Source organism: Somniosus microcephalus, chromosome 9 (genome assembly GCF_052327205.1).
Source record: "Somniosus microcephalus isolate GS21.2 chromosome 9, FLI_Smic_1.0, whole genome shotgun sequence".
NCBI lineage: Eukaryota > Metazoa > Chordata > Chondrichthyes > Squaliformes > Somniosidae > Somniosus > Somniosus microcephalus.
In genome coordinates, this window is record NC_140995.1 from 33,226,780 (window position 1) to 33,250,001 (window position 23,222).

Consider the following 23,222-nt stretch of genomic DNA (forward strand, 5'->3'; position numbering starts at 1 on the left):
AAACACAAAGCTAGCATGCAGGTACAGCAAGCAATAAGGAAGGCAAATGGCATATTGGCCTTTATTGCAAGGCGGTTGGAGTATAAGAGTAAGGAAGTCTTGCTACAATTGTACAGGGCCTTGGTGAGACCACACCTGGAGTACTGTGCACAGCTCTGGTCTCCTTATCTAAGGAAGGATATACTTGCCTTGGAGGCGGTGCAACGAAGGTTCACTAGATTGATTCCTGGGATGCGAGGGCTGTCCTGTGATGAGAGATGGGCCGATACACTCGAGTTTAGAAAAATGAGAGGTGATCTCATTGAAACATACAAGATTCTGAAGGGGATTGACAGGGTAGATGCTGAGAGGTTGTTTCCCCTGGCTGGAGTGTCTAGAACTAAGGGGCATAGTCTCAGGATAAGGGGTAGGCCATTTAAGACAGAGATGAGGAGGAATTTCTTCACTCAGAGGGTTGTGAATCTTTGGAATTCTCTGCCCCAGATGGCTGTGAATGCTGAGTCTTTGAGTATATTCAAGGCTGAGATCGATAGATTTTTGGTCTCTAGGGGAATCAAGGGATATGGAGATTGGGCGGGAAAGTGGAGTTGAGGTCTATGATCAGCCATGATCTTATTGAATGGCGGAGCAGGCTCGAGGGGCCGTATGGCCTACTCCTGCTCTTATTTCTTATGTTCTTATTAGTTGAGATTGTTGAGCAAGACCTGTTTTCAAAGTGTGGTGGTACCCAGCCTTGGAAAGTAAGTATTAGTCCTAAATTTAGTATAAAAGACTTTGGGTACAACAATAAGCTGTTAGTAGGTGTCTGTTTGTAGACTTGTCACCAGAAAACAGGTTTCTAATTTTATTTATAATATGATTTGAAAAACTCAACATTTTCATGCAAATCCTGTCTGTAAAAGTGACTTTTGTCACATTGTCAACTTTGCGTCCACATTTATAATCGGTTTTGCCTATGTAACCTCGTCACTCAGCGCAATCTGGCCACCATGTTCCCACAAATTGCATTGCTCGGCTTTTTGAAAGGTATATTTGGATTGGACAGTCTGAGCAAGTGCAGTTCACCTAATTTCATCGGATGGATCAGCATCATTCAGCTAGTTGGAATACTTTTGGCTCCTGGCAATTTCTGCTTGAAAGCTTTTTCTTTTATTTAAAAAAAAAATTGAAGTGTACACATTTCAGAATATTTATTCAGGTTAAAATATAGTTTTTTTTTAAACTTTGGGAGAAGAGGTGAATCTGTAAGCGAATGGGAAGACTGATTACATACCTGTTGTAGTTTTTAGTTTATGCTCTGTAATTTCAAGTGCATTTTCCCTCATTGTAGTTGAGGTTTTTTTTTTGAGAAGTTGAACTTTTTTTTTTGAGAAGTTGAACTTTAAAGCAGACAACCTTTAATGATGTCATGTGATTGACCTATGTTGTATTGGCTACAGCACGATCACTAGTGGAAGGATATAATTACAGCATGACAAGTTTCTATTATTATAAACATGGACATTGGCATTTCTAATAGAAATATAAAAATGAAGTCTGAATTCTATCTGCATATACTCTGGTCCAATTATCCCTGAGCCTCTAGCTCGACTTCACCTAAAGACCACACTTGGCCTGGACTCCCCATGTACAATGCTGCAGGAGACTGACTCGTTATATGTTGTTAAATCTTGTTTTGTGTGCTGTTCCTGTACCTTATTTCTTGTTTACAACTTTCTATTATAAATTCTTTAATTATAATGGAAACAGTCTCTTTATTCCTTGATCAAGACTGCCTACTTCCACCTTCATAAGTATCACCTGTCTTTCACCCCTGCCTCAGCCCATCTGCTGCTGAAACCCTCGTCCATGCCGTTGTTACTTCCAGACTAGACTATTCCAATGCTCTCCTGGCAAGCTGACCATCTGCTATCCTCCATAAACTTGAGCTCCTCCAAAACTTGCACCAAGTTCCATTCATCCATAACCCCTATGTTTGCTGATCTACATTGGCTTCTGGTCCAGCAACATCTCAAATTTAAAATTCTCCTCCTTGTGTTCAAACCATTCCATGGCCTCACCCCTGCTTCTCTCTAATGTTCTCCAACCCTACAAGCCAGCACAGACACAATGGGCCGAATGGCCTCCTTCTGTGCCGTAAATTTCTATTATTCTAATCCTCAGAGAACTCTGCATTACTCCAGTTTGGGCCTCTTGTGTATCATTGATTTCCTTCACCTCATCATTGGCAGCCATGCCATCAGTTGTCTAGGCCCTAAATTGTGGAATTCACTACCTAAACCTCTCCTCCATTCTCCTTTTTAAGATACTCCTTAAAACCTACCTCTCTGTCCAAGCTTTTGGTCAACTGCCCTAATATACCCTCCTCTGGCTCGGTGTCCAGTTTTGCCTGATCATGCTCCTGTGAAGCGCCTTGGGATGTTTTACTATGTTCAAGGCACTATATAAATACACAAGTTGTAATTACACACTCGACAATAGTGACCTTGTAGCGTCTTTGTTTTGTTTCCTAACTACTCAATCTGTACTGCAGAGAAACTCTTAGGTGGCAGTCAGGTTCGCTTCTCTGCTTTCCAAATGACTTTTGCTATTTAACTGTAAATAATATATAAGTATTATATCAGAAAGAACAATGTAAAACTTTTAAAATAACTGCATTATCTTTGTGTACCTTGGCTCAATTATCCCGTGCTTTACCTGAAGACTGCACTTGGTCTTGACGCCACAGGAGACGAGACTAGTATACTAAACATATTCAGTATGTGGAGGAACTGGAGAGGTTTTGGTGGATTACCAAATATTCCTGAGGCAAAAAAATCTGTCCAAGGATTCACAGTAGAATAGGTTTTTGCTGTATCCCTTGTCCTGAAGAATTTTTTTCCCCTAAGAATATGAAAATCTGTTTTTCAGGTATTGATCATCTCCTGGCGCAACACATAGCTCATCTTTTTATTCGGGATCCTTTGACACTCTACGCAGAAAGCATACACCTGGATGATGCAAATGAGTCTGATCACTTTGAGGTAATCTACAACATCAGCAACAGCAACTTGCATTTATATAGTACCTTTAACATAAAATGTACCACGGCACTTGCATTTTGCAGGAGTGTAATCTGACAAAAATTGTCCGAGCCAAAGGAGGCATTGGAGCAGGTGTCAAAGCTTTATCAGAGGTCGGTTTTAAGGAGCGTCTTAAAGGAGGAGGAGGATGTTTTGGTAGGGAATTCCAGAGCTTGGGGGTCTAGCTTGCTGAAGCCACCAGAAGTGGGGCTGCACAGCAGACCAGAATTGGAGGAACACCAGAGTTCTCGGAGGCTTGTAGGGCCAGAGGAGGTTGCCAAGATAGGAAAGGGTGAGGCCATGGAGGGATTTGAACACGATGAGAATTTTTAACCTGGTGTTGGTGGACTAGGAGCCAATGTAGGTCGGTGAGCAGGACTTGGTGCGAGTTGGGATACAGGCAGCAGCGTTCTGGATGAGCTTGAGTTTTTGGAGGGTAGAACATGGGAGTCTGGCCAAGAGAGCATTCGAATAGTCAAGTCCGGAGGTTACAAAAGCATGAATGAGCGTTTCTGCAGGCAATAAGTTGAGACTGGCAGTAAACTGTCTTGTTGATGAAAAGGATATGGGGTTGCTGAGGGTGTGAACAGTCTAGTTCAGCCTGCACCAGTGGCCAAGGGGGGGGATCGAATCAGCGGTAAGTGAACGGGGTTTGTGGTGGAGTTAAAAGACACTGGCTTCGCTGTTCCCAATGTTGAGTTGTAACTGCACAATAGAATGTTTCAAATGCATTTATATGTGGTATTGGCCAGTGGTGCTAAATTATGCTCTGTTATTTTTTGGAAAACTGGGTTGGATAAACCTGCCCAGTATCTGAATACTGTTTCAAAGTGAAAGGAATTTCAAATAAGTTCAGTTTGAGATGAAACAAAACCTGTTTGCAGTACAAATGCTTGACTTTTTTTCTTTTACAAGTGTCTGACTACTTTCATATCTAGTATAGAACCTATAATTCAAGGAATGTTACTTTCTTTTGACTAATCTATGCAAGATTAGGAAAAGTGACTTTTAATCAGATGCTGCTGATGTCTTTCTCCGAAAAGTTAATTTTGTTGTTTGTTTTGTTTCAACTTTCGATGGTCCTGATTTATATCCAAATATTTTTCTACCTTTGCTAATGTGCATCTCTTGTTTCCCACTATGTTAACATTCGCCTGTTATTCTGAAGCTCATTTACTTCATTGACCCCGATCCATTTTATATGTGGTTAGGCTTCCTTACACTATTGATCTGGCAATATTCATATTGCCACTCGGCATATTTGGGGTACCAGCACTGAGGGAATATTGTACTTGGTGTACTCAGCCTGTACACTTTAATGCTATTTCAATAGCTTCATTTCTTGTGTGTTTTTAATTTAACTTCCATGTTGGCCGCACACCCAGCAGTACTTCACTCTAATTATGGCTCAATTTACTTTCTCCCGTTTGGAAAGAAAAATCTCTAATTATGCTAGGTTTTTTCCCCATAGTTCAAAACATGAGTTTTAGATGCCCATCTCTATGCTTTACTAAACCCCAGTAACACTGCATTTCTTGGTGTCAACAGCAAAAAACCAGGCATACCCTCCTCTATATATTAGGGTGAACAGTACTTGAGCTTTTCCCTCTAATCACCTGCTTTCTATTGCTAAGCCTATTTATTTATTTGATTTTTTTCGGTTCATTAATTCTGAGCCTCAATCCTCTGCTACAGGTTTTGCAATTGAATGACCAATTCTTGATTTGCTGCTCTATATACTCCAGTCAAGAGCAAAATTCAACTCTGCTCAAATTACTGTATGTAACTTAAGTTTCCATAGTTTTAATGGATTTTTAGGTGTTTGGTTTCTGTTCTGACTATGCAACAACTTTAAAATCTCAATTGCACCTATATTTCAGATTTCTCAGTATTAAAGCACTTAATTTAAACATTGTATTTAAACATTTTTTTGAAAAGTTTAGTTTAGAAAGATTCCCTTAACTGTTTGTTATATTACAAGGCTGCCCTACTGAAGTCTTTCTTCTAGTATAGTGATTCTCTCATATTATGCAGAAAGAGCTCATCTGGAATGTTGATTAAAGTAATCCATGCATGTGCACTAAAATGTATTTTGAAAGGTATAACGGGAATTGTGTGGGTTATGAAAACTAGTTAACTAAAATCACTTATGAAATTGACTACCTATAGAACATACAATCCACGAATTGGCAAACCATGAGATTCAAGCCACCACCCCCAAATTCTGAAATTGGATGGAGAGTTGAATTTCGACCTATGGAGGTAAGTACCGTAACTGGGTTAAATGTAATACAAGCCATTCACTTGTGTTTTATCAGTTTGTATAAATAAACATCTTGGGGTAAAGTTTCCGCTCTGGGTGCAATTGGCGATTCTGGTGCAAATTGCACCTGTTTTGAAGTGTTTCTCTTCCCCCCCCCCCCCCCTCCTCTCCTCGCCTCCCCCCCTCTTCCCCCGCCCCCCCCCCCCCCCCGGCCAAAAAAAAACAAGTATCTGGTCAAACTAATTTGCATATTGCCAAACGCAAAATCTGCCATGAACCGGCGCAATCGGGCAGCATTTTAAAACGTAATTTTTTTAAAACATATTTTGCTTTAAAACATATTCCTTAATATATTTGAGTGGTAACTTGGTAAAATTTGATTAATACAGCTGAAAGTGGGTTTATCACAAAAAAATAAGCATTTTGAATTTGTCAACCCACCACCTGGTGAGTAAGCTGATTTTAATTTACTGAAAATTACTTAAATATAAAACTATTTTCTAGTTAGATTGGGGTACTGTCGTCAGTCCTTTAGTTAATTTAAATTTTTAAAAATTCAAAACGTGGCTTTTGGTGTCCTTGTGCCCAAAAGATTGAGCTAAATTTTTGGAGCCTCCTTGAAGGTCTGCAAACGAGCGCAATTAGCAGAAACTCCAAGTGGCGAGTCATTTATCCTGAGGGCAGGGCCTGCTTCTAGTGCGATGTTTTTAAAACTAGCGCAAAAGATCGCAGAAACTCCAGTTGCACTGAACACGATTTGCACTTAAAATTTTGTGATCTTTTGTGCCGATTACACCGATATCTGCAAATTGTACCAAAAATGCTAGCACAGGCGAGCGGAAACTCCAGGCCATTGTGTCTGATGTGTTGCACTTGTCCATGGTGTTTGTATTTGCTAAATAATCAACAAGCACTTATTTCACTACCTTCAATTTCATTTTGTTTTAAAAATCCCAATCAATCATGAAAAAGCCTTTTGAGGAGCCATATTCCCCGCCTACTGCACTACATAAAAAAGCAAATTTGTAAAAGAACGCACAAAGTAAACTGTCACTGTTTTGCAACCTTGTGCTCTACTTGCTCGGCAGCCACTCACCATCACCTCATTGGCCATAGTGGCTCTCCCCCTCCACCAAGTACTCCTAGGTGTCACAAGGATTCCCCCCCCCCCCCCCGCCCCAAAATCTCCAGGTCCAAAATAGCTTCTATATGTGACTGTGTTCGTGAGGTGGCAGGGAAGGTTTGTACTGGGGCTTGGCAAGCCTACATAGAAGCAGTTGATTAGCCAAAAAAGACCCTTAATAGCTCACACAGGGATGCAATGCTGGCGCAACAGATAGTCACCAACCTCAACATGGTTTCTCCCCCCCTCCCCAAGGCATTTGAAGAGCTAAATGCAAAACATTTCTGAGCAACAAGTTGCAGATTCAGCAGTGAGTGATCAGGAATGCATTAATGACAAGGTACGGATTTTAAGAACTATTTCTTAATTCTGATATTTCTACATTGCAAAGAATTTTCGTAAATAATGAGACGCCAGAAGGGGAATGGCTGCCAGCATTTTTTGCTGTTTTTTTTTACCCGGCCCTCCATTTTCTTCACCCAGCAAGCTCAGCTGACACTGGCACAGCTGTTTATCAGCTTTGACACTCCCACCTGCGACTCTTTCCAAATAACCACCAGCACCCCATCAGAGTACAGGAAACTTTGTGATAGCCGGCACCGACGGGACCGAGCTGGTGCCGTACCATCAAAACTGCCGGACAAACCAGCGCTAATGTTGAAACATACGGAGATTTTCAGCTCCGTGTGAATCAACAAACCCTGTTGCTTAGCAACAGCTTTAAAACAGTCGGCTGCAGCTTAAAAGCGTCTCTAGCTGAAGCTGTTGCTTTGCTACAGACCTTGCAGAGCCTGACTGGGGGAGGGAAAAAAAAGCAACGAGAAGTTAAAAAAAACTTATAGGAAACGGCTCCTGAATTTTGCTGGTAGATAGAGCTTTCCGGACTTTTAACCTCCGGATAAACCAAAGTTTCCTGTACTAAAGGCCCCTGATCACGTCAATAGCCTCTGCAGTACTGAGCACAGCAGAGCTGCTGATTTTTAAAATCAGTGGAGAACCTACCTATTTTAAACATTCCCATAAAAGTGACTAAAGTGCCAGTTGATCTGGTGCAGGACTGTTTTTAAACAGCTGAGCTCCTGATTTTAATCTTGGCAGTGTTCACCTGTGCAGCTGAGGCCCATGGTTGGCTATTGGGGATCAATATTGGCTGGTGCTTTCTACTCTGGTCGCCAGAGTTGTAGGCGGGTGAGTGGGGAAACCTCGAGCAGATAGATCCAGCAGGAGAACAATAGATTACAATCCTACTGGAAAATCTTCTTTATGTGCTACTGGTAGCTGGGTGTCTTGACATGTGGAAACTTTTTGCTATAATTAAGCTATTGAGAAATCCACTCAAGTTTGTACAGACTTGCCCATAGTGACTCAATCCAATTAGGTACCCAAGTGCGGTGAGTTTAGGTGCAGATTGACCGAGCCCAGGTTTAATAATCCCAAGTGTGCACACTGATGCATACTGCTGGAGTTTAAGCAGCTAAAACTGCAGTACCTACACGGGAAGGCCTTCCTGCTGCTTTTCTAGTGATGACCACTCTACACGTTAACTGAAACCGAGGGGGAAGAGCCCCAGTGATCAGTCTGCCTCGCCATGTTCATTTAGTGAGACATGATGGCTGGACTGGCCTGGTTTGGGTATCTGGTTACTGAATCTGCCAGAGGACTGACTTGGTTGCAAGCTCCCATTGCCAGGCTTTACGTCTTGAAACCACCTTTTACCAAAAGATCCCGTTTACCCCTTTTTTTTTGGACACCGGGGTGGGGGGGGAGTGGCTAGTCTTTGGTTAGGAAAATATTTGGCCATTGTGTCTGACCCAGCTCTATGCTAACACAATCCAGAACTCAGTCCTGCTGTCTTCATAGCCCTGTATCTTCCTTAGCTTCCAATATGTATCCACTTTCCCTTGCGATACAATGCCACAGCATATTCCAACAATCCTCAACAAAATTTCTCCTAACTCTTCTCCTAACTCGAGTGACCATTTTAAATTGACCAGTTGTTGCTGACTCCCCAAACGGAGGAAATAGTCTTTCCTTATAAACTCAATCAAAACCCTTCATCGTTTTAAAAAGCTCTTTCCTCACTCGTGGCCTTTTCTGCACCAGTGGCAATAGCCCCAGTGTGTCTCCCCATAACTGGTTTCCCATCCCAGGTTAGAGCCCTCTCATGGCAGATAGCAGGTACAGGAAACTTTGGTTTATCCTGAGGTTAACTGTCCGGAATGCTCGAGCCACCGGCAAAAATCAGGAGCCGTTTCGTTAGGTTTTTTTTCTTTTCGTTGCTTTTTTTTCACTAGTCAGGCTCTGCAAGGTCTCGCTGAAGCTGTTGCTAAGCTACAGAGACGCTTGCAAGGTACGGCCGACTGTTTAGAAGCTGTAGGGTTTGTTGCCAGATATGGAGCTCAAAATCTCCATATGTTTCAACATTAGCGCTGGTTTGTCCGGCAGTTTTGATGGGACGGCAACAGCTCGGTCCCGTCGGTGCCGGATAGCACACAGTTTCCTGTATTGGGCATTCATCTCGAGCATCATCATGACCTGTGCAACTCGGTGTGAAATGTGAGTACATTGCCACCATTCTCTCTACAACATGGGTGCACACACCATACCACATTAGTGATTCCATCAGTTGGAAGTGCTGAGCTTCAGCAGTATCCGCTTCTCTCTCTTCCCCATCATAATAGATACTGAACCTTGGAAATACAAGCATGTGTTCTCGTCTCTGGTCCCTGCATGAATTACGCAGGTTTCACTTAATGTGGAGCTTGGGATTCCTTTAAAGAATGAAAGCAGCCAAATCTACATTGGCAAATTCTCTAGCTGTAACCCCAGCATATGTAAATTGATTATTTATTAATATGCAATAATGCAGCTATGTGCTATTTGCCTGTTTCTTAAGTCTCTTTGAACTAGTGCCCTCAAATTGGAATTGTGTAGAGGAAACTCTTTTTCAAACGTTTTGTTCATAGGTCCAGTTGACAGATTTTGAGAATTCTGCATACGTGGTCTTTGTTGTATTGCTAACCCGAGTGATCCTTTCCTATAAATTGGATTTCCTTATTCCACTCTCAAAGGTAAGTACTTTTTCCACAATATGTTGGTCTGGCAAAAATATTAGTCCTATATTTGGTTACAAAAGTAATTATGAATGTAATAGACATTTGCTAGGACTTGTCAGTTTGCAGCTAGCCAGATGTATGTAATGACATGACTAATAAATGGAGAAAAGCATGGTTATTCTAAAAGAACAAGAAAAGCTTTGTTACAGCAGCTTAAGAGATGGAATATTGTACAGTGTTACAAATGCAGATTGACCTAAGCATCTTGCATGTAACTGTTGTCTTCCTCCTGTGGAGGATTCAATTTCTCTGGGGAAACCGAGATGTAAATGCTCATTTATTACATTGTGATCACGATAAAAACCATGAGCCTGGACATCAAAGCTTATTTAACTTAAGTACCTCATCAAAATCAGATTGTTATTTATCTTTGTAAACTGCATTAGTATTTGCTGCAGCTCAACTGATGCTTGCATTGCTTTTACTTAACTCACCGAGGAAGAATTTAGGCTGTGCTGTTTTGATAGCTGTAATATAATTAGTGAGGCTATAATAGAGTATTGCTATCCACTGTCACCATTGGAGAGTTTTGTACATAGCTCTTCCTGTTTCCTTTTCACTGTCTCTTTTGCAGGCCATTATACATTTATGCTTTATCTTCAGCCAGAAAGATGAAATGTCTGATTTGGTTTTGAGGGAGGTTAATAGAGGTGAAATATGGCAATGTGGCCCCAGTGCCCCGCCCTCTTCTCCCACCCGAATTTTATATCCAGAAGTTCCTTACTGATGGAAGGCACTTCAGAACTTGTAAATATGAGGCAAGCAAACTACATAGGGCTGGAATCTGAGCACTCTGCTTGTTCTGCCTCACCGCGCATTGTAATTGTGCTTCCTTTTTAACTTCAAAAGCATCTGATCATGGGGTATAAAATGCATATTGAGAAAATTTTGCTTTCCTTGAAATGTGACTGCCCTTTTTCAAAAAGGGCATTGATGTATTGAAGAGGATTCAGAAAAAAGTGATGTGGATAATTCTCTGAACTGCTCTTTGGAGATAAGATTGAGGGGAGACATGAATCGAGTATTTAGGATGCTTGAGCGGCATGGATAGTATTAAGTAAGTTATTTTAATTTGGACTGAAAGCAGAACTAGAGGTAACGAGTACAAAATTAATGCGTCTCCAAACTGGAGACCAAAAACACATTTTTCCAGAGTACTGGATATGTGGAACTTTCTTCAGCTAATTGGCACCTTCTTGTAAATAAGAGCTGGTTAATTGTTTTGAACTCCTTGCTAGATATATTTCTGGTTCAGGACCAAATTGAACGTTGAGTAACATAGAAGATAGGAGCAGGAGTAGGCCATTCGGCCCCTCGAGCCTGCTCCGCCATTCAATGAGATCATGGCTGATCATCCAAATTCTGTACCCTGTCCCTGCTTTCTCCCCATATCCCTTGATCCCTTTAGCCTTAAGAAATATACCTAACTCCTTCTTGAATATATTTAATGAATTGGCCTCAACTGCCTTCTGTGGTAGAGAATTCCACAGGTTCACCACTCTCTGGGTGAAGAAATTCCTCCTCATCTCAGTCCTAAATGTCTTACCCCTTATCCTTAGACTGTGACCCCTGGTTCTGGACTCCCCCGCCATCAGGAACATCCTTCCTGCATCTAGTCTGTCTAGTCCTCTTAGAATTTTATAAGTTTCAATGAGATCCCCTCTCATTCTTCTGTAAGTACAGATAATCAAATACTGTCAGGATCTTGGTGATTCATGAAACTATCACATTATGGAAAGCAAATGGTCAAGAATGGCTTGGGTAAATTGTACGGTTAAATATTCAGAAGTTTTCTGCATGTCCCAAAGATAATGGAACAACTTTGGAACCTTTTCTTCAGAAGCTGAAGGACTTTGGGCATACTCTATGGGCTTTTGTTCCGATTAAATTAACTACATTCTATTATCTTTCCGTTATAATTTCTGGGAATGCAATTTCCATGTTTTGTTGGTTAAATCTGAGTTTTCTCAGAAAAGGGCATTTTTGGTAAGTTTTCAACTTGAACATGCCAATCGTACCAAGAAAGCCAACGCCTCGGGCTCCACTGATAGTTGTACAGTTTGAGCCGTTTGCAATCTGTCTCTGCCTTTGGCCTTAAACAGATCTGCAGCTCCAGCTTTTATCTGTGTCTGCATTCATAACCAATCCAGTTATCGGATGCTGCCACACTTGGGATTCAACGCTCAAGCTTTCACTAGAATGAGGGGAAAGTTTTGGGGAGGTTGTCCTACCGTAATATCCATTGCACAACTGAAAGGGCTCCATAGGTTTTGCCCAACTTGTTATTAACTGCTGGAGCACAGAAGGATGTTGATCTCTGCTCTTGCTACTGTTTTGATTTATTAGTGTCAGCAGAGCAGTGCTATTTGGTAGAGGATTCTGGCAGATCTCCAACAGAAGCCCATCAAAACCACAGCAAATGGGAACCTGTTGCAACATCTGTCATAACCATCTGCTACCTAAATAGTCGCTAATTTAGGTTCAGAGCAAATATGCCAACTACAACACTCAATCTTGCTGTCAATCTGTGGTGTTTTCTGCCGAACACGAGATTGAAGCAGTAGGAAAAAATATTTCTGGAACTTTTGTTAGAGCATATAGCTCTGGCCTTATTGGGCAGCTCTCCTAATGTCTACTTTTGAACAAGTCAGGTGGCTTCAGTCAATGTAAACACTGCATAATTAGTGAGCAATCAATTTATTACAGCACCAATGCAATAATCCCATGTGGAACTGTGTTTTGCCGTGCTGTGCTACTGTCACCTGTTGGATATTAGCAAAAGTGACATGAATTTGAAGTATGTTTATTACTGGGTCGTTCATTTTATTTTTAAAAACTTAACATCACCAGTTTGATTAATTTGAATTATTAGATCATTTGAATATTTTCATGTTTTTAAAATACAAATTTGAATTATCGTGAGGAGACTGTATCTTTGACATTGTGCTCAAATAAAGTGGTTAATGCCTTACGTACACACAAACAAAAGTTGGTTGGGTAAATGTCTTCGGGGCTCATTTGACATCCATGCATTCAAACTTGCAGAGTGCTATGTAGTGACTAGCAGTGGACAACCAGACTGATTTTCTCCTCCCAAATCTAGGGATACTGAGGTCAATTGCAGCAGCATCCCTATTGCATCCTCAGGGATTGAACCTGGGTTGATCTTTATGGCTGAACCCCTCATTTAAGAATGTAAGAAATAGAAGCAGGAGTATGCCACTCGGCCCTTTGAGCCTGCTCCGCCATTCAGTAAGATCATGGCTGATTTTCTACCTCAACTCCATCTTCCCGCACTATTCCCCCATATCCCTCGATTCCCTTAGTATCCAAAAATCTATCAAGCTCTGCCTTGAATATACTTGACGACTGAGCATCCACAGCTCTCTGCAATAGAGAATTCCAAAGATTCACAACCCTTTGATTGAAGAAATTTATCTCATCTCAGTCCTATATGGCCAACCCAGTATTGGAAGGATATTAGCTCTGATGACGTGGAATCTGTATGGGTAGAGCTGAGAAATACCATGGGGCAGAAAACGTCAGTGGGAGTTGTATACAGACCCCCAAACAGTAATGCTGAGGTTGGGGATGGCATTAAACGGGAAATTAGAGACGCATGCAATAAGGGCACAGCAGTTATCATGGGTGACTTTAATCTACATATAGATTGAGCTAACCAGGTTAGTAACAATACTGTGGAGGAGGAATTCCTAGAGTGTATACGGGATGGTTTCCTGGACCAATATGTCGAGGAACCAACTAGAGATCAGGCCATCTTAGACTGGGTATTATGTAATGAGAGGAATAATTAGCAGTCTTGTTGTGCGAGGCCCCTTGGGGCGGAGCGATCATAATATGATAGAATTCTTCATTAAGATGGAGAGTGACGTCGTTGACTCAGTCTAGGGTCCTGAATTTAAATAAAGGAAACTACGATGGTATGAGGCGCGATTTGGCTAGGATGGATTGGGGAGTGTTACTTAAAGGGTTGACGGTGGATAGGCAATGGCAAACATTTAAAGATCACATGAATGAACTACAGAATTTGTTCATCCCTGTTTGGCATAAAAATAAGACAAAAAAGGTGACTCAACTGTGGCTAACAAGGGAAATTGGGGATAGCATAAGATCCAAGGAGAGGACATATAAATTGGCCAGAAAAAGCAGCAAACCTGAGGATTGGGAGCAGTTTAGGATTCAGCAAAGGAGGACAAAGGGATTAATTAAGAAAGGGAAAATAGAATATGAGAGTAAGCTTTCAGGGAACATAAAAACTGACACAAAGCTTTGAGAGATATGTGAAGAGAAAAAGATTGGTGAAGTCAAGCAGTTAGAATCAGGGGAATTTATAATGGGGAACAAAGAAATGGCAGACCAATGAAATACATTCTTTGGTTCTGTCTTCACAAAGGAGGATACAAATAATCTCCGAGATGTTGGGGAACATGGAGTCTAATGAGAGGGAGGAATTGAATGAAATCAGTATTTGTAGGGAAATGGTGTTAGGGAAATTGAAGGCCGATAAATCCTCAGGGCCGCCTGATCTACATCCTAGGGTACTTAAGGAAGTGGCCCTAGAAATAGTAGATACTTTGCTGGTCATCTTCCAAAATTCTTTAGACTCTGGAACAGTTCCTGTGGATTGGAGGGTAGCTAATGTAACCCCACTATTTAAAAAGGTGGTAGAGAGAAAACCGAATGATGGACCAGTAAGCCTGACATCGGTAGTGGGGAAAATGCTAGAGTCCATTATAAAAGATGTAATAGCAGAGCACTTGGAAAACAGTGACAGGATCGGACAAAGTCAACATGGATTTACAAAAGGTAAATCATGCTTGACTAATCTACTGGAATTTTTTGAGGATGTAACTGCTAGATTAGATGAGGGAGAACCAGTGGATGTGGTGTATTTGGACTTTCAGAAGGCTTTCGATAAGGTCCCGCATAAGAGATTGGCATGCAAAGTTAAAGCACATGGGATTGGGGGTAAGGTACTGACTTGGATAGAGAACTGGTTGGCAGACAGGAAGCAAAGAGTTGGAAGAAACGGGTCTTCCCCCCCCCCCCCCCCCCCGAGTGGCAGGCAGTGACTAGTGGGGTACCGCAGGGATCGGTGCTAGGACCCCAGCTATTCACAATATATATTAATGATCTAGACGAGGGAACTAGATGTAATATCTCCAAGTTTGCAGTTGACACAAAGCTGGGTGGGCATGTGTGCTGTGAGGAGGATGCAGAGAAACTCCCGTATGATTTGGACAGGTTGGGTGATTGGGCAGATTCATGGCAGATGCAGTATAATGTGGATAAATGCGAGGTTATCCACTTTGGTGGCAAAAACAGGAAGACAGATTATTTATCTGAACGGCAATAGATTGGGAAAAGGGGAAGTGCAACGAGACCTGGGTGTCCTTGTGCACCAGTCGCTGAAGGTAAGCATGCAGGTGCAGCAGGCAGTTAAGAAGGCAAATGGTATGTTGGCCTTCATAGCGCGAGGAATCGAGTACAGGAGCAAGAATGTCTTGCAGCAGTTGTACAGGGCCTTGGTGAGACCACACCTTGAGTATTGTGTGCAGTTTTGGTCGCCTTATCTGAGGAAGGATGTTCTTGCCATGGAGGGAGTGCAGCGAAGATTCACCAGACTGATACCTGGGATGGCAGGAATGATGTATGAAGAGAGATTGGGTCGATTAGGCTTATATTCGCGAGTTTAGAAGAATGAGAGGGGATCTCATTGAAACATATAAAATTCTAACAGGACTAGACAGACTAGATGCAGGAAGGATGTTCCTGATGGCAGGGGAGTCCAGAACCAGGGGTCACAGTCTAAGGATAAGGGGTAAGCCATTTAGGACTGAGATGAGGAGGAATTTCTTCACCCAGAGAGTGGTGAACCTGTGGAATTCTCTACCACAAAAGGCAGTTGAGGCCAATTCATTAAATATATTCAAGAAGGAGTTAGATATATTTCTTAAGGCTAACTGGATCAAGGGATATGGGGAGAAAGCAGGGACAGGGTACTGAATTTGGATGCTCAGCCATGATCTCATTAAATGGTGGAACAGGCTTGAGGGGCCAAATGGCCTACTCCTGCTCCTATCTTCTGTGTTTCTGTGTATTCTGAGCCTGTGATCCCTTGTTCTAGACTACCTAGCCAGGGAAACACCCAGCATCTACCCTGTCAAGCCCTTTAAGAATTTTATGTTCCGGTGAGATTGCCTCTCATCTAAACTCTAGGGAATATAGGCCTAGTCTGCTTAATCTCTCCTCATAGGGCAAGCCCCTTCATCCCAGGAACCAGTCTAGTGAACCTTTGTTGCACTCCCTCAAACACAACCATATCCTTCCTTGTGTAAGATGACCAAAACTGGTCTCGTGCTGAGAGGTTGTTGTTTCACCTCTGCTTATGGGTCTCTTCCCTCCCTGTTCCAAGGCAGTGATGCTAGGAGTACAGCCTCAGGTATATAAGTTCAAATGCCAAGATAACAACACTTTCTCATGCAAGCTTGCTGCAGTTACATAACTTGGCTTTTAATCCTCCAGTACAAACTTCTTGCTGTTCCTGCAAACCACCAGGGTCAAATTCATGAGAGATATCCTTGTTGCAGTTGTCTCCTTCTACCATCTAATGCATAAGTGTTGCTTAATTTGCACACATGGGTGTAATGCTCCTTTGTGCAGATAATGGGGTAGAGTTTCTGCTTTCAAAATTGCACTAGTTGTGTTTTTCCCCCTCAAGTTTCTGCTCAAACTCATTTGCATATCATCAAACATAGGGCAGCTTTTCAAAATGTAATTAAAAAAAAAAAAAATCTGCTTTAAAAAAAATTCTTTATTTAGGAGTAGTGACTTGATGCAGTTTTAATTGGTATCTTGTCCACCACCTGTGAGTAACCTGATTTTAAATAACTGAAAATGACTAAATCTACACATCCATCTTCTAGTTATATTGGTGTACACTAGTCAGTTTAAAAAAATAAATAAAAAATTCTACAGCTTTTAGAATGAGTCCATTGGTGACCTTGTGCCCAAAAGAAAGCTTAATTTTAAGAGCCTCCTCAAAGGCCCACAAACGGGTGCAGTTAGCGGAAACTCTCAATGGTGATTATTCAGTCGGTGTGGCCAGTTTTCTGGGCGGGGCTGGCTTCTAGTGCAATGTCTTTTAAATTACCGCGGAAACTTGATTTGTGCTAGACATAATTTGCGCTGAAAATTATGCAATCGTTTGCGCTGATTCCAGGTGAATTGTACTAGGGGGGGAAAAAACAGTGGAATCTAGTGGAAACTCCAGGCCAATATTTTGAATTGATCAACCAAAATTATATGTGGCTCTGTTCTCTTTCAGTTTCACGAGCTGTTTCGTGACACATCCACCAAAAGTGTTAGCATTCAGCAAAACTGTCAATGGTTCCTGGACCAGCTAATTTGCTTCAAAGTATCTTTAATTTAAAAAAAATGATTGTTTAACTTTAATAGTTTGGCCTTGTGAAAGTGACGCGTAGGCTTTTCTGTCGATAACATGTTTTGGCCTGTCCATAATCTTGCCGGTTTGTTTATGCACATACTTGCAGTTATTGATACATTGGTGGAACACGGTGTAATGGAGATATAATTGCTAGGATAGAAAGTTCCAAGATTCCTACAGATTTAAAAAGTGGCATTGTGGCGGTACCACCGAGTTAATCTAGCTAGCTGTCTATAATTCCCTTTAACGATGTCCTAACACCAGCCTTAACCTGTACCATTGTGTGGGGCATTACTGGGTTTTGTATATAGTGTTTGCATGATGTACGGGGCGTGGCCCCTTAAGAGCGCGGGAAAACGCGGGCTAACGCGATGACGTCACGTCGCACATCATGTGACCACCCTAACGCGCGAAAACGTGATCGCATCACGACGCAATCCACGGGGCTGCCCAGTCAGTCCTCGTGGCATCCCCGTTCGGTAAAGACCTATACAATGGCTCTCCTGTGTCGATCTCTGCTGTTTTCTGGAATTCGTCAAATCCTACATTAAAGACCTGTTTGATTGTTCTCCTGAGTCGACCTCAGTTATTAGTTTACAGCGTGATATTTTATATCTCATTAACCACAGATATTAGGGTGTGTTGAGGATCAGAAAACTTTTAAAATCATTTTGCTTTGAGTAGTACATAAATGTTGAAATCTAATGGATGCATATTTTTACTGGATTAGGTGGATGAGAACTTGATTGTGGCTCAAAAGCGTGATGCTGTACGCCAAGGAATGTTCTACTTCAGGAAAGACATTTACAAAGGTAAAAATTAGGAAACTTCTTAATGGGTTTCAATTCAACAATCAAATAATTTCCAGAAGTCACCCTAAATATTTTGTTGAAGGTTTTATATATTGGAATATACTATCTAAAAGTAAGTTTCTTGCACACTATAAAAGTCAGATTAGTTCCTTTTAATACAGCTTTTGGCTGAAGAGGAAAAAGACAGCAAACCGACAAGCCTATTAAGAACCCGGTCTGTTTCTCATTTCTTTGTTTTATTTTACAAGTAAGTTATTAGAAGATAATGTGCATAAATACCACCAGAGGGGAACATTCCTATAAAATTCCATCATAGTCATTTTATCTGAAATGCATAATATGCGAATGGGTGAAAGCAGAACATCTCAGTTGTGACCGGCCTATATAAGTAAAGCGAACTAGCATAAAATAACAACAGAAAATGCTGGAAATACTCAGCAGGCCAGGCAGCATCCATGAAGAGAGAAACAGAGTTAACGTTTCAGGTCTGGGACCCTTCATCAGTAAATTTGGTAGAATGGATACACTTAACTGAGCTACCTGACTGACATAATATATATTCCACACAATTTGCTCAAGATGTACAGGATTCTGAGGAAAAGCACCATACGTAAACCGAGAAACTAAAACATTGAACAAGGAGCTGTGTGTGTGGGTGCTTACCTAGTGGTTTCACTAGTATGCTACACTACTTTCTTAAATTTGAACAAAATTTTAACTTCTGTGTAAATCTGTCATAGAGCCATATTTATTTTTCAGTTGAGGCTAATTATGAACCTACTGCATCATATTTTTTAATCAATGCTTTGTCATTCTAGCTGGAAACCCAGTTGTTGATGGCTGTGCTTGTGCACAAAATGGCATTGATGTGGATACTGAAGAGTATGCATTAATGAGCATAGACACAATCATTAATGGGAAGGTAGGTGTAAATGGTTCTTGTATCACTCACCTATGACTTGCAGAAATGGTGCCATTGAGAAAGTAATTTAAATACGGCTTTGTGCCCCAGAACCCAAACTACACAGGCTTAGTTTTATCACGTTTTTGTAAACTAATGCAATTAGGTAATTTTCCCCCTTTCCCCTAATCTTTATGATCTTTTTTAGGCAAGAACTGAGGATCCAGCCCAGAGTATGGTTCCTACTTACACTGCTTGTATGTGGAGGTTGAAACAGTCACAAAATAAGAAAACTTAGTAATCGACCATTTGATGCATTCTGCCGGTACAGTTTCTACTGTTTAGCAGAGCATTACTTGAAATCCTTGACTGCCTTTAAGATTTTCTTACGAAGGAAATTTCCTTTAACTATTGCAGTCATTTTTTAGTGTGCAGATAAATAAGATCTGGTTTGAAAGGAGCATTGCTAATCATAATTCCCATTCTCTGAACGAACTCTTGAACGTTGCATAGAATACAAATAGGGTGCAGCAACAGTGATTACGTAGGGGAGACAGTATTCCAACTCCTCCATTTGAGAAACAATTAACCTAAATTCTGAATGTTTTGTATGCAGTGAGAGTATGCTCCTTTCAGGGAATGAGGATTTCTACAGTGAATATTTCCTTTTTTCTGATATTGAATTCTGCATATCCCTACAAGCGACTTAGAAATACAGATTCAGCTCAAAGGGTGTGACTTAGTAGCTATTGAAGACGTGGCTAAAAGATGAGCATGAATGGGGCCTTAATATTCCAGGCTATAAGGTCTTTAGAGGATAGGGAAAGGAGGAAGAATAGTAATATTGCTAACGGAGAATAAAGTTCAAAATCAGTAAGGGTGAGCAGACAGTGGAAACAATCTGTACAATTGAGAAACTGCGAAGGTTAGAAGACGCTGGTGGGAGTTATCTACAGACCTCCTGACAGTGAAGTAGTAGCAGGGTGCATAAATACAGAAATCAGGGAAGCATGTAGTAAAGGCAAGGCAGCTATAATGGGATATTTTAATTTTCACAGACTGGGAGATGCAAAACAGCTCGCGTCATAAAGGCAATTAATTTCTAGAGTGTATCCAGAATAGTTTCTTGGAAGTGTTTTAGAACCGACAAGGGAACAGGCTATACTAGATTTAGTAATGAGTAACGAGCCAGAGGTAATTAATAATTTGACAGTAAGGGAGTATCCTGTAAACGGTGGCCATAATCTGACCAGAGCTTGACATTAAGTTTGAGAACACAAGATTTTAAATTTAAGTAAGGCTGACTTCATTAGACGTAAACTGAACAAGTAAATCTGCAGAAAAATGGGAGGTACAATGCAAAACCAATACATACCCTTCAAGGGCAAAAGTTCCACTTGTGCAATCAATTAACCATGGTCAACATATGAGAAAGGATGAGTAAAACTAAAGGCAATGGCTTGCACAAATGCCAAGACTGGGAGAAATAATAGAAAACAACTGATGGACACAGAAAATATTAAGAGCTGCAAAAAGGATATACAAAAAGAAAGTAGTAATAGTAACAGCTAGTAGTAAAAGTTTTAAGAAAAATATTAAGAATGAGAGTGACTAAGGGAGATGTGGGTCCATTAAAGACAGACGCAGATGATACTGTAATAGTCAGCAAGGTAATGGCAGATTTGTTAAACAAGTACTTTTTATCTGTTCATAGAGGAAAAGGATAAATTACCAGTGATAGAAGGGGAACTGAAAATAAATCGAGAGGCAGAACTTACTGGATTTAGTTTGAGTAACAAAATGGTAATAGAAAAAATAATGGGACTTAAAATCGATAAATCTCCAGGACCTGATGGATTCCTCCCCAGGGTATTAAAAGAAGTAGTGGAATTGCAGAAGCATTTGTCATGATCTTTGAAGCTCTCTTGATTTGGGAATTGTGCCACTAGATTGGAAATTTGCTGATGTCACTCCATTATTTAAGAAGGGTGGGAACCCAGGTAACTAGAGGCCTGTCTGTTTAATGTCCATTGTGGGGAAGCTATTCTAATCTCTAATTAGGGTTAGTGACTTGAGCACTTGAACAAATGAGCTGATCAGAGAATTAACATGGCTTTGATGAGGGTAAGTAATATCTGACTAATCTAGTTGAATTTTCTGAGGTTACTAAGCTAGATACGGGAGTGTCTACAGAATGATCTATATGGACTTCCAGAAGGCATTCAATAAGGTTCAACATGAGATTATTAGCAAAAATGAGAGCACGCAGAATTGGAGGTAGCTTTTCGACTTGTGTTGGAAATTGGCTGGGGGGGTAAAGAGAGTGAGGTTAAAGGGTAGGTACTCGGACAGGCTGTGATGGTGTTCCCCAGGGATTTGTTCTGGGGCTTCAACTTTTCACCATTGTTATCAATGACTTGGATGAAGGAATAGCCTAGTTTGCAGATGACACTAAGTTAGGAGGGACAGTAAGTATTGCAGATTGGAGCAGGAAATTGCATAGATTAAGTGAGTGGGCAAAACTATGAGAAATGGAGTTCATTTTGGGCAAGAAAGGTAAATTGAGTGTATTTTCTAAATGGGTGAGAAATTAGGGACTGGTGGAGCAGAGTGATTTGGCAGTCCAAGTACACAACTCAGTAAAAGCCAATAGACAAGTACAAAAAGCAATCAAAAAGGCTAATGGAATATTGGTCTTTATCTCAAGGGGACTGGAATACAAATCTGAGGAAGTTGTGCTTCAGCCTTGGTCAGACACCATCTGGACTACTTTTCGATTTTGAGCACTGCATCTCTGGAAGGCTATACTGGCTTGGTGGGGATACAGTGCAGTTTCACTAGAATAATACCGGGACTTTGACGGTTAAGTTATGAGGACAGATTAAATAAACTCTGCTTGTATTCCCTTGCGTATAGGAGATTGAGGGGTGATCTAACCAAGGTGTTTAAAATGTTAAAGGGATTTAATAGGGTAGCTACAGAGAAACCATTTCCACTGGTGGGGGTATCAAGAACAAAGAGACATAATAAGAATTAGGGCTAGGCCATTCATTAATGAAATCAGGAAGCACTTTTTCCACATGCAAGGTAGTAGAAATTTGGAACTCTCTTTCCCCCAGAAGGCAGTGGATGGTAGGACAATTGGAATTTTCAAGACTGAGAGATTTTTGTTAGGTAAGAGTATCAAAGGATATGGAGCAAAGATGGGAAAATGGTGTTAAAGTTCAGATCAGTCATGAATTGAATGGCAGAGCAGGCCTACTTTTGTTCCTACTATCTAGCTCATACTGTCCTATTAAGGACAATGGGGGATACTTTCTCCTGGTGTTTTTTTTAGTGCAGAAGTAGACTAGTTTAAATTGATCCATTCTTTAACCGTCACATACTCTTGGTTTGGTTTAAAAATAGCTGACTGGTAAAATATCCTACAGTTTTGCAATGTGACAGTTAACTGCTCATCAAATGAATATAGACTGTATAAATTATCAATAGTACAAAGCATTTCCAGTATCGTGCCAAATCTTTTGCCAAAATGTGTTAACATTTTTTTTTTAAACTTGCTTTTATATAACATCTTTAGAATGTAACTTTCTTTCACAGTTGAATTTGTATTTGAGTGAAATTTTGTTTGACTGCTGGTTATATATTTTCTAACTCCAGTTCTGACTTGTCTTGCAGGAAGGAGTTTTTCCAGGTTTGATCCCAATCATAAACAGCTACCTTGAAAACATGGAAGTAGATGTGGATACACGGTGCAGCATTTTAAACTACCTCAAACTGATCAGAAAGAGAGCTTCAGGTAAAGTTGTAACTTAATTGTTAATTTAACATTTGGTTCTTGTATTGGTGTACCATACCTGGAATTGAGGCCATGATCAAATGGTCCAGTTGCATTTATCTGGACATGTTTGCCTGCCTGATTATAGCATTCCTAAAGCAGTCTTCTATGGTGAGCTGCAGTCCACCTATCGCAGCAGAGGTGGGCAACTGAAACACTATAAAGGTACACTAAACGCCGCCATTAAACCTTGCAACATTAACATCAACACCTGGGAAGACACGGCCAACGACAGACCACGATGGAAGCATATCTCGTGGGTTGGTTTGAATGATTTGAGGCTGCCGAGCGCCTGGCACGCAAGACAACTCGTCTGTCCGCCTCATCTGGCTTTCAGTGCGGATGCATATGTGCGTCCAGGATTTCGTCGTTCTCCCATCACAACTGAGACTAGTCTGTCGATTCAGCAGAAACTCCATTATACCTAGTGGCAGAAAGGCAAAATTCTATGGCTGAGGAATTTCGGGTTCTGCTTGCAAGCTCGTGTGTGGCAGAATGATGCAAGGCATTGGGAGGGAAAGAAAGCCTGAGAAGATAGTTGAAATACATCAACCAGAGGGAGACAATTCACTGGAATGCAAAGCCTTACTGCTTCTACGTACTGTATTTAGACCACTTTCATATTAAACAATTTGCAAG

At 41.0% G+C, this 23,222-nt stretch overlaps 1 protein-coding gene across 5 annotated transcripts in view; it reads left to right on the top strand.

The window, feature by feature from the left end:
• The window catches only part of gclc (glutamate-cysteine ligase, catalytic subunit), a 56,657-nt gene that overhangs the window by 32,706 nt on the left and 729 nt on the right, over positions 1–23,222 (top strand). For 3 of the 5 annotated variants that reach the window (XM_085996475.1, XM_085996477.1, XM_085996478.1), the window contains 6 exons: positions 2,911–3,023; positions 5,232–5,324; positions 9,415–9,519; positions 17,763–17,844; positions 18,663–18,766; positions 22,424–22,544. In XM_085996475.1, coding sequence (XP_085852601.1) covers positions 2,911–3,023; positions 5,232–5,324; positions 9,415–9,519; positions 17,763–17,844; positions 18,663–18,766; positions 22,424–22,544 — 618 coding nt within the window. Of the gene's footprint in view, positions 1–2,910; positions 3,024–5,231; positions 5,325–9,414; positions 9,520–10,138; positions 10,426–17,762; positions 17,845–18,662; positions 18,767–22,423; positions 22,545–23,222 lie in introns of those variants that run through there. The other 2 variants (XM_085996476.1, XM_085996479.1) reach the window with 2 other exon arrangements.